The sequence below is a fragment of the Homalodisca vitripennis genome, chromosome 2 (genome assembly GCF_021130785.1).
Source record: "Homalodisca vitripennis isolate AUS2020 chromosome 2, UT_GWSS_2.1, whole genome shotgun sequence".
In the NCBI taxonomy this organism is placed as follows: Eukaryota; Metazoa; Arthropoda; class Insecta; order Hemiptera; family Cicadellidae; genus Homalodisca; species Homalodisca vitripennis.
In genome coordinates, this window is record NC_060208.1 from 160,779,284 (window position 1) to 160,793,162 (window position 13,879).

Sequence of the window (13,879 nt, forward strand, 5' to 3'; positions counted from 1 at the left end):
TGTTCTATATATATATAATAGTAATCGAATAAAATGTACAAACACTTTTAAAGTTCGTTTTAACTCTAATTTATTTTTAATCCCTAAATATAAAACCTTTTGTTGTATTAGTTTGAATATGTTATTTGGTTTACTTTAAACTGTGTATAGATACTGATTCAAACGTAATTTTCAACAATTACGATTGTCTAACAAGTTTGTTTTCCTTTTCTCAATTGAAATGGATGGTTGTAGAAAGAATATATATTATAATTAATAACCAAAGGAGTATTTATGTCACATAGCAGACTTAAAAAATATTCCTCACGTTAGTCCAGTATTTACTTGCTTGAATTATGATAAATCATAACAATCTACTGATATAATCAGAGTAAAAAGTTAGAGACTTCTATGATCAGCGTTTTAAGCTTGCCAAATAAGAGTGGCTTCACGTCACGAATAAGTTAACAAATGCCAATAAAATGCTAAAGAAACAGATTTTATCAACAAGATTTTGTTCCTAATAATATTTTATTATGATTCATAAATATAATCATAAAAACATTTATTTAAAAAATAAACTTAATAGTTTCTATTATTTTCTTCCGTGGTTTTAAAACAAAGGATACCCATAGCAAAGTCTCCAATTCAAATTCGGCCATGTAATTAAATTAAAATAGTCATTTACACATTGTTTTGCTTGTTTTTTAGTAGTTTGTTTTAAATTATTTTTATTTAATCAGAATTCAACATGGTAAGGATATTTAGATAAATATCTAAACAAAAATCAACTAAAATCTAATGATTTAAATCGTCAAAAACCCTACATTTAGATAGACGTAGAGACAATTTGTATCTATGGAGCCGCGTATCATAAGTTGGATTGTAGACTATCTTTTTAAAAAAATTAATATTATATTCGACCTTGTACAATATTTCCAATAATCCTCCATACTGTTAGCACGCTTCCAACAGACTCAAATTTGTGCAATCTTAGAAACTATAGCTTTTTGAGTAGTTCGTACCTGCTTTCAAAAAGGGGTTTGTTAATGCTTTGAAATAATTAGCTAAAAATTCATTTAAAATCTACATTAAATAAATAACATTAAAATAAATGAGTAAGCAAGCCTTGTTCTCATTTAAAGGATAACTTCCTTTACAGGAAATAAGGTTTAGCGAGTATTATACCGTGTGGTACTCAAATACCTTTTAATTTTATATATCCAGAAAATGTTTAACAAAATATTATCACCTTAGCTCTGTTGTGTAGTATGCATTTAATTGTACCGATAAATACTATTTATAACATCCTATATTTCTCACGATAGAGATATAATAATGTTTATTAACATTTTTGTATTTATGTACGAGTTATTAATACATTCCAGGTTTGGTGAAAATCATTGTAACTATACAATTTCACGAACTATTTTAACAATTAAATTAAATAAATCTAAAGTTTTGAAATAATAAAAAAATATTTACTACTATCTAAAGTAACTTTTTCATATTGCAGTTATATTTTTTTTGTTACAAGTCAAATTTTTCGTAAACAGAAAAATGAAAAAAAAATTCGTTTATATATATATATATATATATATATATATATATATATATATATATACATTCGGCGATATGTGTTAATGTATATTTGAAAAACTGTATTCCAAAAAGTTATGTTTAAAGAAAAATAAGTTGTAAGACCGCTGTAAAATTATGATGATACAGGGTGAGTCAGAAATATAGTAACATATTTTAAAACGTGATTTTAGAGCTAAAAATAAGAAAAAAATGTTATATAAAGGTAGGTCCGGAAACGCTTCACCAGTGAGTAATGGCTAGCGAAAAATGAAATTTGCCAAAAACCTAATCACAAAAATACCGTCTTAATAATGTTTGATGTGGAATAACATTGTTAAATGACCAATACACAAATCGTTTTTCCTACTACAGATTGTCGAGAGTTTCATTCTGAAAACAACCATAATAAGTAAAGTTAACTAAATGTGTAAAATAGTTATGAAATTTATTGCTCACGTATTACACTACACAGTAAACTTTTGCTGTTTTATAATAAGGAATGAGTATCTGATTGGTAACAGTTGGTAATAATTAATAATTTAAACATTTTAAATAATAAATAATCAGCTGGGCATGTATTATTAGATGACATATGTCACCTCATTGCTGAACAAAACAACAAACTGTAAATATACTGTGTGTTTGTGTTAAGTATTTTAACCAGTTATTTTCATCCATTTTATTAGTGATTTTGTGTTGTGTGTTTCATTTATTAAAACATGGAAGGTAATATTTATGTGTATTTAAACTCTGAATTAGCAGACATGAATTTAATGTATGGTTTGGGACGCTGCAATAGTACCGCAGCAAGACGTCTGTATCAAGAGAACTTGCACAGGTGTCTAAGCGCAAGATTTTTTGCCACTATTCATCAACCCCTATCTGAAACAGGTTCTTTGAAGTCTTCGGAGCATAGTGATGTAAGCACCGCCCGATCATGTAGGACTGTTGAATTAGAAGAGTTGGTTCTTAATGAAATTTCTGATTATCCTGAAAATAGCACTAGAGAATTGTCACTAAAGTTCAATTTCAGCCAATCTAATATTCGGGGAATACTACACGAGTACCAGTTACACCCATACCACTTTCAGCATACCCAAACTCTTTTGCCACAAGACTACGCTCCCCGTGATGCTTTTTGTCGATGGCTTCTGGGAAAATGTGCTGATCCATACTTTTTAAATACAATTTTGTTTACCTATGAGGCTCACTTTACAAGAACAGCTATAATTAACTTACATAAAAACCACACTTGGGGAAACAGAAATCCTCATGCTATCAAACTGAATCGCCCACAACATCATTCATTCGTCCTTCCTCCCATGCTTAATGGTGAGGTGTCCTTGAACTTTTTAAGAGACCAGCTACCTAACCTTCTTGATGATGTACCAAACTGCATTTGCGCCAAAACATGTGGTTTATGCATGACGGGGCACCTGCGCACTACTTTCTGGCTGTTAGTGGACACCTAAATGAGAGTTCCAAAAATCAATAGATAGGCCGAGGTGGACCAGTTTCATGGCCAGCAAGATCACCGGACTTATATCCTTTTGGGCTTTTACCTTTGAGGACTTTTAAAAACATTAGTTTACTCTTCCCCAATAGATACCATTGAAGAACTCCTATTAAACATTTCTAATGGAATAGAAACCATTAAGCAGACACCTGGAATTTTTGAACGGGTCCAAAACTCGATGAGAAGACGCCTGAACGCGTGCATTTTGAACACCGGAGGTCATTTGAGCATCATCTTTAATCTTCCGGTGACACTTAAAGCGATTGTAGATATGTTTATTGTATTTACAAAATAAAATTTTGAACTAAAAATATGTTTGTTTTTCACCAGCTGTTACCAATCAGATACTCATTCCTTATTGTAAAACAGCAAAAGTTTGCTGTGTAGTGATTTTCCTTATAAATCCACCTTATTTGAGTTAAAGAGTAAGAACAAAACATTTCAAAATCACTTAATTTCACCAGGTGAACTGAAAACAAAGCAAAATGTTTCGCCAGCCATTACTCACTAATGGAGCGTTTCCGGACCTATCTTTATATAACATGTTTTTCTTATTTTTAGCTCTAAAATCACGTCTTAAAATATTTTACCATATTTCTGACTCACCCTTTATATTAACTCCATATGAATATAATTTTTAGTAACACGTTTCAATTTTCTACTAATATTTATGCTATAAAAACGTAAGCAATATGCATTGTAAAAGTCGAGTTGTAATTAATATTATTTTTATTGTTAGCATAATGTTTTGCATACTATGGATATAATTGCAATAACGTAAACACCTAATTTGTTTCATATTTCCTATTTAAAAAAAAGTGTCTCTTTCTATATGTAATAGTAACTTATATTCTTTGCATCTGCACAGCAAAACTAAATGGTATACATATTCTCGTTATGAGGAACGTTCCTAATTCGTTCTTAGGTTTTACTAATAAAAATTATAATTCGTTTAACAATATGAATTAAGTTAGACCATGCTTATTTATATTACTATAAAAGTCAGAACTAAACAATATAACCAATTTATTTCGCAAAATAATTCTCGGTATAACAATAAGAGATTGAATGTGATGCCGCTGTGATTGGATTGTTTCTTGTTCTATGGAGCCAGCTTTTTGTACTGAAAATTGCATTTGAAACGAGTCTACTGTATAGCATATATTTGACTTTAAATAATCTCATTTATTCCATAACACCTAAAAAGAATTCACTTAAAAATTACCTAAAAAAAGTCTTTAAAAACTACATATTTTCTTTAGTAATTAAAATAAGTTACCTAACGTTTATGTAGTGCAGTTAATGAAAATATCATTTATGAAAATATATTCAAAATTATAATAGTTAAAGGCACCGACATGTTAATATTTGCAGAATTGATACGTAAAAACTAATTGATATAAATAAAATGTCTCCATGACGTTCTTAAGACTTTAGTACATACAGCAAGCTTTATGTGTAAGCTGGCCAGAAATACCGATGTAGAAAAGATTGAAGCACTAGAAGCAGATGGCAATGTATGCACTAATGTCGACCATATAATGGCGCTTGATTATTTTCCGATAGAGCAATTCATTTCCAATAACGCGAAGGGGCACGCGTGATTTCGCCACATGAATTTGCCTTTGAACACACTGTTTTATTAATTTTGTAACACAGCAGTTTAATTCTATGTATTATTTAAAAGTAATAAGAATGTGTAGAAGGTAATGAGAACAGAGCCAGTGCTCATTAAAATGAAAGAATGAAATTGATATAATACATAGTGAAGTTGATGTAATAAATTCCACTATACGAATTGTGAAACGTAGTCCGTAGTTTCGGTAAGGATTGAAAGAAATGAGTTTAAAAGTTTAAACTTCAAATGATAAATAACTTCACACGTTGCATATCTTAAACTTGATTAATTTTAAATAATTGACTCGCGCACAAAAGTTATAGTAAAATTATATCCAAAGACATCATTTAACAAGACAGAACACTTTTGTCTGGGCTAGATGTTTCTTTGATTTGAAAACGGTAACAAACAGATCACTTGCATTCTAATAGTCATAATTATTGAAAATTCTATTGTAGTAGCATGTTTTTTTGTTGTTGTTTTTTTTTATTTCCTTACTTATAAAAAATGAATTAATAATTTTTGTCAATCACTCGTCCAATTTAATTAATTAGTATCCTATTATTACATATTGTAAACTAATCTTCCTATATCATTGGTTTGTCGAATATAAACAAAACTTATTTTATTAATTAAATTTATTTTATTTTCATGTATTTCTCTAATAATAAACCATATAAACTCATGCAATTTAGGGAAATCATTCACTTTTGTCTAGAAATGATTAACTTTCATAGAAATATAATTATTCCTAGACATTGATAGGTCAAATAGTAAAAAGTATCCGTAGTGGCAAAACTTTCATTGATATGAATGTTGTCAAACAACATACTCAGAATATTTTGCCAACGAATTTATATTAAAAAGACACTTTTATAGAATTTTAAATTAAACTAGGCCTGAAAACATTTTGTATTGACTCTTGAAGCATATTAGTTAGTTCAGTACAGGCAAAGTTCAAACTGATAAACAAAATGCCGGTCGATTGAAGAGTTATAACTTATAACTTTAACTATTACTGTGTTGCTATAATTATATTAGCATTGCTGCATTTAAGTTGTTGTCGTTACAGCATAAGTGTTGCAATTAAAAAAAAACATATAAAACAAATGCCAAACAAGCATATATAATATTTATTTTATTTATGATAGAATATTGTTTACATTGATTTAATGTCAGTTTAAGAACATTTAATGAAACAAAATTTCTCACTATGCCAGAATTTGAAATAATATCTTTCCTCGTAAAGAAAGCATGCCAACCATTTCTCTATAAAGACAAGGGAATTATGACCGAGCCATTTATATAAAATATAATCCAATAATATTGACAGATAATAAAAACACTTAATCTTCAATAATAATTTATATTCTAAAATTTAAGTTTCCGAAATTTTCTTCTTTAGTTCTTAATTATAGGTATTATATATTTTATATATATATAATATATATATATATATATATATATATATATATATATATATATATATATATATTAAGGTTTAACATTTAGTCGTACCTGTATATTATAAGCGAAGTCAAATATTGGACCTGTAGATATTTAAGTATATCCTTCTTTTCTTGATAATTTATCTTATACTGCACTCTTTTCAACCACATGAGTTTGCATAATAAAAGTAACATATGGCAGGAGGCAACATAAATTTGACTACCATAATCTTTCTAAGACCCTAATTTCATGTTGCCGACAGCTTTATGAACCATGAATACTTGCTAGTCCCAACCTAATCTATGACCTGTTGGATAAACGTCCTACCAACACATTCAATACAACACAGAATCACCTTTGCTTATCAGCTATTTCATATTTAGATCTTTTCTGTCTCACACTTATTCTAAATAACTAAAATAATAAATGGCCGGTCGGCTAAATACTTAGCAACCACAAGTTTTTTTGTTTTTTATATCAATAACGTTTCATACCTTTAAGTTGTAGTTAAATAATATGATATAGAACTATTGACTAAGATCGTTAACACAGATATTTCCTGCAACTTTTAAAATATAAATAACTCTTTAACTGTCATAAACCAAAGTAACCTTGTGTGCTGAAAGGAATGTACTTTCAATAACTATAAGAGATGTATTGAATAATTATAAAATAAAGCAAATATGTTTGTGAATGATGCTTTTTTTAGTAGGGAGTGTGTAGTAAATATCAAATGAATTTAATCAGGCACGTTTTTTGTGTTCAATAAAATGATTATATTTAAAATTGACTCATGATTTAGTGTAAATATAAAATTCCTGGTACATAAAAGAACTATGTATGGGTAAGTGACTATACAAATAAACCCTGAATATAAAATACACTCAAAAAATAGATTTAGTTACTACCTTTAGACATAGTTAATATAAAAATACCACAAGGAGGATATTATAGGTCATAGTTTAGAATTCACATTTATAATCAGCAAAATTTATTATTTTCCCTCAAATTATGTATTTTCTTATAAACATTACAATAATCGTACTTGTGTTCATGAAGTATTTGTATTATATGTTACGTTGCTTTATTTATGTTTTAATTCATTTTTTATACATTAATAGCTTAAAACATAGATACCGTCATAGCCAAGACGGTCTGTATGTGTAAGTATATTTACAATTGTTTTTAATTATTTGGAAACAACTTTACTTGCTGACCTTTTTTATTCATGTAAAGCAGTTTCCTTGTTCTATTACACAATTATCGTTCATAACAGGTCAACAAAATGAAAGGATTCTCAAAAAATATTTTTCTCTCTATGGGTGTTTTCGGCAGAGTCTCAAGAATGAATTGTGCTATAAAGTTGAGATTTTGCATGGAAGTTCACGTTTATAAACAGGCAATGTATTAGTTGATGATATGTCCCTCTCTGACATTTGGCTGAGCGTTATTGAAGCTTCTCATTTAATAAAGTAAAACATTGTCTTATATATTTGTCTTAGGATAGTTTTAATATATGTTTAATGTCGAATTGTCTGTCTGACCTTAGTACATTTATATACTTAAAAAAATGAACGGTCTTAAAATAGTGCATGCAACTTCACCTATGCCTGGTATGTGCCACCTGGTCTGTCGTAGTTCTATCTCGTAGAGGTTATTCTCCATACTCATAATACATATTTCGTTTGATGCTTTGAGATTAAAATGTTATTATTAAAATCTCCTCTTATTAATCTTATAGTAATTTAATTTTAATTTACACTGGACAACACATTACAAATAGTCGGGTTATAAAGATATTAAAGAAGGTTTTCGAATATCAGTTTAATTATATATGTTTCTTTGAAAATTTATAAATAATGTGTACTTTTAAATAAAACATTATTTTACGATTGATCTGAAAAATTAGTAGCAGTGAACGCTTAGCCTATTCAAGGAGCAGCGAAAATGAAATATGAGTTTCAGACAGATTTTCATTACTCCCAAGAGAGTCAAGAGCTACAATTTGTTTCTGTTTCACTCGGATTGTTTAATGCCTGTACCGTTAACTACACGTTGCAAATTGCTTGCTGTTTGAGTGTTATTTGTTAGTAGGCAGTAAAACTCTAATATAAGGAGTACAATAGTTTGAACTAAGGATATTTTTAACATTATAATATTTTGAAGTCAATATTTTCAAAATACTGTTTTATAACCTTTTTATAACTGGATTAATTACGTTTAGTTACTATTATGCAATAATCGATAGGCCTACCAATAATCGTGTTAATCAAATTTAAAAATATAATGCACGTTACAACATTTTATAACAAATTATATTCTTATGCTCCTAAAATCAGGTGTTGCGACAATTGTCTACTTTTTGTGTGAAATGGGTTGAAAATTTATAACACACTTGGATTATTGAATATTTTGGCCTCTCTGTCGAGAGACGGTTATCTTCATCTAACAAATTTTAAGACCAAACTAAAATATTTGGTGTTTATTTCAAAACTATATCCAAATAATTTTTCGAATTACTGAAACACTATGTTTTGGAGTTTTCAAGTATTTATCATAGTAACATTTACTTATATATTTCTACATTTTAATATTAAAAAACAATTTTAAATCCAACGAATATTTATATTTATATTAAGTGAGGTGTTTTTACTATAAATAATTACTTTAGATTAGAGTGATTGTACAGGTCTCTCAGATTGAACGCGCGGACTTCAGATTTGAATTTGACGGTAATATTTCCAGTGGTATTTCTGGATTTGGCTTGTTTTCCTGATTAATAAAAATATATACAGTACATACGTAGATCTTAGAGAACTCGATTATGGTCTACTTTCGAGGTTTGTATTATGTTTCCCGTCTGAGTGTTATAAAGAAAACACGAAACTTAATTTTCTATTGATTAGACCAACTTTGACGCTAAATGTTTTTACAATCATTCACGATACAAGGCTTATACACGGTCTAAGGGGAGAAGTAAAAGATCTCAAATTCCGAATATATCTTGTAGTACAATTGACCAACACTGGTTCTACTGTTCTCTGCTATATGTCAGAACAAATCTACATGGACTCACACGCAAACGCACGCACACAAACGCACACACGGGGGAGGAGAGTCCAAAATATTCTTGTTCTATTTGATTGTTAAATATCTCTATAGTTTATCTTATTATTCGTGTGCATAATACAAGATGTGATTGTTCACAGATTACAGTACTATAGAATGAAATCTTACAAGACATATTTTTCTAAGCATGGGACTTCAGCCTAATACGTATGAATGATTACTTTATCTATCTACGAATAGAATTAATTCAGCTGACTTAACATCCGTATAACCTTTCTACCATAGAGATAATGCGTTATAAAGATTATACGTGAATTTTATTGTTCAATTGCAGCAGAAATGTAATATTGTATTTTAAATTGCATTTTTACATAATTGTAAATGTAAAATTGGTCAAGCTTTTCTTTCTTTCTTTCAAAGCTGGTCCACATTAAAAAATTCATGGCACCACAACAAACACACTCTATACAATTGAATAAGAGGATGATAACCGCTCATTTCTTGCCAATTATACTAATGCAATTTCGAAAGATTAGATTTTAGTTACAGAGCAATTGAAGGCGTTTTACTAGAAGGAAACTAAAATAATGAATATTATTTAAAGGTTTTACGATGGACAAAAAACTTAAATCCAGCGTACATCTAATCGTAAGCTGAATAATTTAAGATTCCAAACTCAGGTTAATGTCTAACATTATAGAATTAAACTGTAACATGGCTCGTTTAATTAATTATAAAAATACCATTATTTGAAACTAATCATAAAAATAGAAAGTTAAATTTAAAAATTCGTTTCTGTTACTTCACAGATATATTAGGGAATAAAATTACGCCGCTGTATTATGTCACAATATTTGTCTGAATGTTGTAGTAAACCTTTGAACATTGATATTTGAGTGCCTTTGTGTAAGGAAGCAGCAAATTTAAACACAATAATGATTTATTTTGATGAAACAGGCAAGATAATTTGTAACAAAATTCGGATACACATCCAATTTCTGTTACAGCTCCGTGTATACTGTATTATATTTTACCTACCTTAAAAGTGCCAAGATTCTCGACGACACATGGGAGGGAGGCATCTCTACCAAGCGCCACCGTGACATTGGGTATCGGCTCTACGAATCTTGGCTCGTCTGTCAGTGCTAAAACACGTTAAATTGGGATTAGAAAAAGTTTTAAAAATTAGAAAAACTAATGAAAAATACTTTTCAAGCTTGTAGGATGAACGGATTTCTCTCCAACAAGCGATAAGAAAACAACACGGTTACTCTATAACCTCGTGGACATATTTAAGCGTCAGGATGCTAAAGTAAACTTGCAGTATGGAAACAGGGAAATTTAATAAGTTTTAAATATTTTATACATAAAACATAATCCTCTCTGAATGGCCTGCGGTATTAAGTACATTATATATAAAATTTATTTTTCGGCAATATTTTCAGTATCTTAGTTTAAATAATTTTCCTAATATTATTTCCTATTTATTTTTATACCGCTCAACCATGTTATAATACTCTATATTATGGTACAGAATATCAGGATCCTTTTGATTTTAAAAATTAATGATTAACACTTTATATTAAGGTATTAAATTAAAACAAGTTATATTATTATGTATTACCCTTCCAATAATGCAAACATATGTGAACTCCATAACATGGCACAGCACATCATGATGCTTTTGGTTTTAATGATTAACACTTAAATTCACATTACGTTAAACATTTTTAATCATTCAGGTAACGAAATTGTGCAATGCATATGGATGATAGATAATGAGACAAATGCTATATTAGCAGTGAAATAGATTTCGTGTAGATAACGTCAACATTGAGACGGAGCGAAGAAAAATGAAGTACTAAGCGTTGTAGCGTGCTGGGCCAGACCATTACACTAGTTAATTAATAACAGTAACTTGCGCTCTGAAACTTGCTAATACAATTTACTAGTCACATCTGTAAATGTTAAAAGTCAGATTTAATGAGCTTCTTCAACATATTACGAAAGTAATAAACTAAAAATAAAAATACAATTCAATAATATAAATACCATGACTGCCAAACAAATACCCTTAATTGATAAATAATCCGAATTTCATAATTACACCGGACAGCTTGTTCATACTCATTTACAATCGGACCATAATACTATCTATGAGAACATAAATAAATGATGGTAGTAATAAATTCTACTGCACAACTATAAACAGAATGTATTAAAATTATTTGTAATTACCACCTTAGCACTTGTACGATTAAGCCGTAATAAGTGGAACGTTAGCTGAGCCGACTACTAGAAGGACTGGAAAAAGTGTTTCTCTCCATCTGCCTGTCTGTGCACTTGATATCTCAAGAATTGAATTGAAATTTTTTATCAGCTTAATCTAAGTAAGAAATTACATCGAATTCGAGGATTTTTAGGCCATTGTATGTAATATGGCTGATCATTTGAAAACATTTTAACGTTAGCCTTTACAGAAACGAGAAAGTTGCAACGTAACTATAATTATGTGAGATAATAACTCGTGTGGCCTAATGAAACGATATGAAAAATATACTTGAAAATTATATTCTTAGTGTACAGTTGCAGCCGAATAGGTAACGATAATTAATTGTCCTAATTTATTGAAAGTACCTCAATACGTAGAAACATTAGTGTACTGTTTTTAAATTTAATTAGATAAAATTCAATTATATTACAGGAATACCTGCTTATATTCTTAACAGAGGAGAAAGAGTTAAGATCCAGAATAGGAAAAATTCAGGACATCCAAGCCCCTAGTGAAAACCAGATAAGTCGTATTGATTATGAACACCAGGTGCAAACTGTACCTGCTTGCAGCTATTACACCAACATCATACCAGTATCTGTCATCAACAACCGTCACGAAATCAATACATGTCTCCTTGTAACAATAAATTAGTAACAGCCTTATAATGGTAGCAAATGATTTAAGATTGCTAAATAAATTTATATATCCTGCAGACAAATGTCGCGAAATTCTAAAGTATGTAATTGATATTGACCAACATTTAATATAAAATCAAAATAATTCTACTTGTTTGTCAAACCTATCGATACTCAGTCTATTGTTTTTTTATACCGAGGGCAACTACTACCTAAAAACTTAGATTAGTTTTCCAATCAGAAAAAGAAAGTTTTACATTTAGAAAAAGTAATTTCTGTTAAATAATTTCTGTTAAACCAATCCAGTTAGCGTTGATGATTTAGAAAATTTGTATTCAGGCATTAAACATGTAGCCTTATATGATCATTTAAGGACGTGTCCTATATTGCAAACATGCATAAAACACTCCCAACAATTGGAACGCACAATTATAAATCGTGCTTAATGCATAATAAATCTGGTCATAAAGATAAAAACTTTCACTTATAGAATTTTAATTTTGAATGATAATTTATTTCCAAATTAAGAAAATTTTTCAACAGTCTAATATAATTTCTCAGTATTGTGCTCTGAGATTATAAATTTTATTTATTGGTGATGTGTGTCTGTACGCAAGTTACCTCATGAATGAAATAAACTATAGACTTTGAATTTTGAATAAACCTTCAGCGAAGCCCGTTACGTTACTAGTGGTGTGGGCCCTATATGAGAGATAAGGAGCCCAAGACTCTAACGGTAATTATAAAAGGATCACTTTTTTATATAATTCAGAACGCTTGCGTATTATTTTAAATTACGTATACTGCTTGAAGAGATGTGAAAGAATGTGAAAGAAACATGGATACAAAGGAGTGTTAACATTAAAGAAGCACCCACTCGATGTGTACCGGGCAGACCCAGACGTGGTGTGAGGGGACGGTAAGGGGTGAGGATGTCTGCACCTGCTAATGCTCCCACTCATTAGCGAGCCGTTTGTTTCACACTACTCCTGATAAAACACGCCGCCACGCCGCTGTGCCAGGAAACTCTTATCTTATAAAAAAAGGATGGAATCATCTCTGTCCTCCTATCATTATGGACAAAAAACAATGCCAAGCTATTTCATTATGTATGTTTTAGACGTTCAATATAATATATTCTAAGATTACAAATAATTGGAAAAAAACACGAGTATATTTTGCTACGTGTGTATTTTTTCTCATTAGACAGTTTACCCCCTTGCATGAATTGAACCTTTACCCAAACAAATAAACTACTTAATTATTAGAAGCGTTTTGAAACATAGTAATTATTTTTAATACTAATACTAAAAGACTGGCTTGGATTTAAATCTGATCTGAGAATAAAAGTGTTATATTTAATATACAGTCCGAGAGCGACGTTGCACGGTTGACACAAGAATTATGAAATGTAGGAAATAGACTGCAAGGATTACATTTTATAATATGTAAAGTACGTTCCTTCGTATTGTAGATATAGTTTGACGACGAGCGAAAATTTTCAACTCATCATTGAAGCAACATAATCGTTTATAAGAATCTAACTTAATTGAAAATGATGAAACTGTGTCAATCTGCATGCATCAAAATTCATGAACGAGTAAAAAAGAATACAAATTTATTTACAAAGAGGTGAAATTTGGAATAAAACAATACCTTTCTTACCTCTAAATTGGTATTAAACGTGGTGAACATCTATCTATTGTGGGTTAAAGAAGTAGCATTGATAAATTTTATTTCTGAGTGAACATTTTGTC

General features: G+C 29.6%; 1 protein-coding gene across 1 annotated transcript in view; it reads right to left on the reverse strand.

Moving 5' to 3' along the window:
- LOC124355871 (lachesin-like) overlaps positions 1 to 13,879 on the reverse strand; it is a 64,110-nt gene that overhangs the window by 36,298 nt on the left and 13,933 nt on the right. The window contains exon 2 of the mRNA XM_046807026.1: positions 10,251 to 10,357. Coding sequence (XP_046662982.1) covers positions 10,251 to 10,357 — 107 coding nt within the window. The remainder of the gene's footprint in view (positions 1 to 10,250; positions 10,358 to 13,879) is intronic.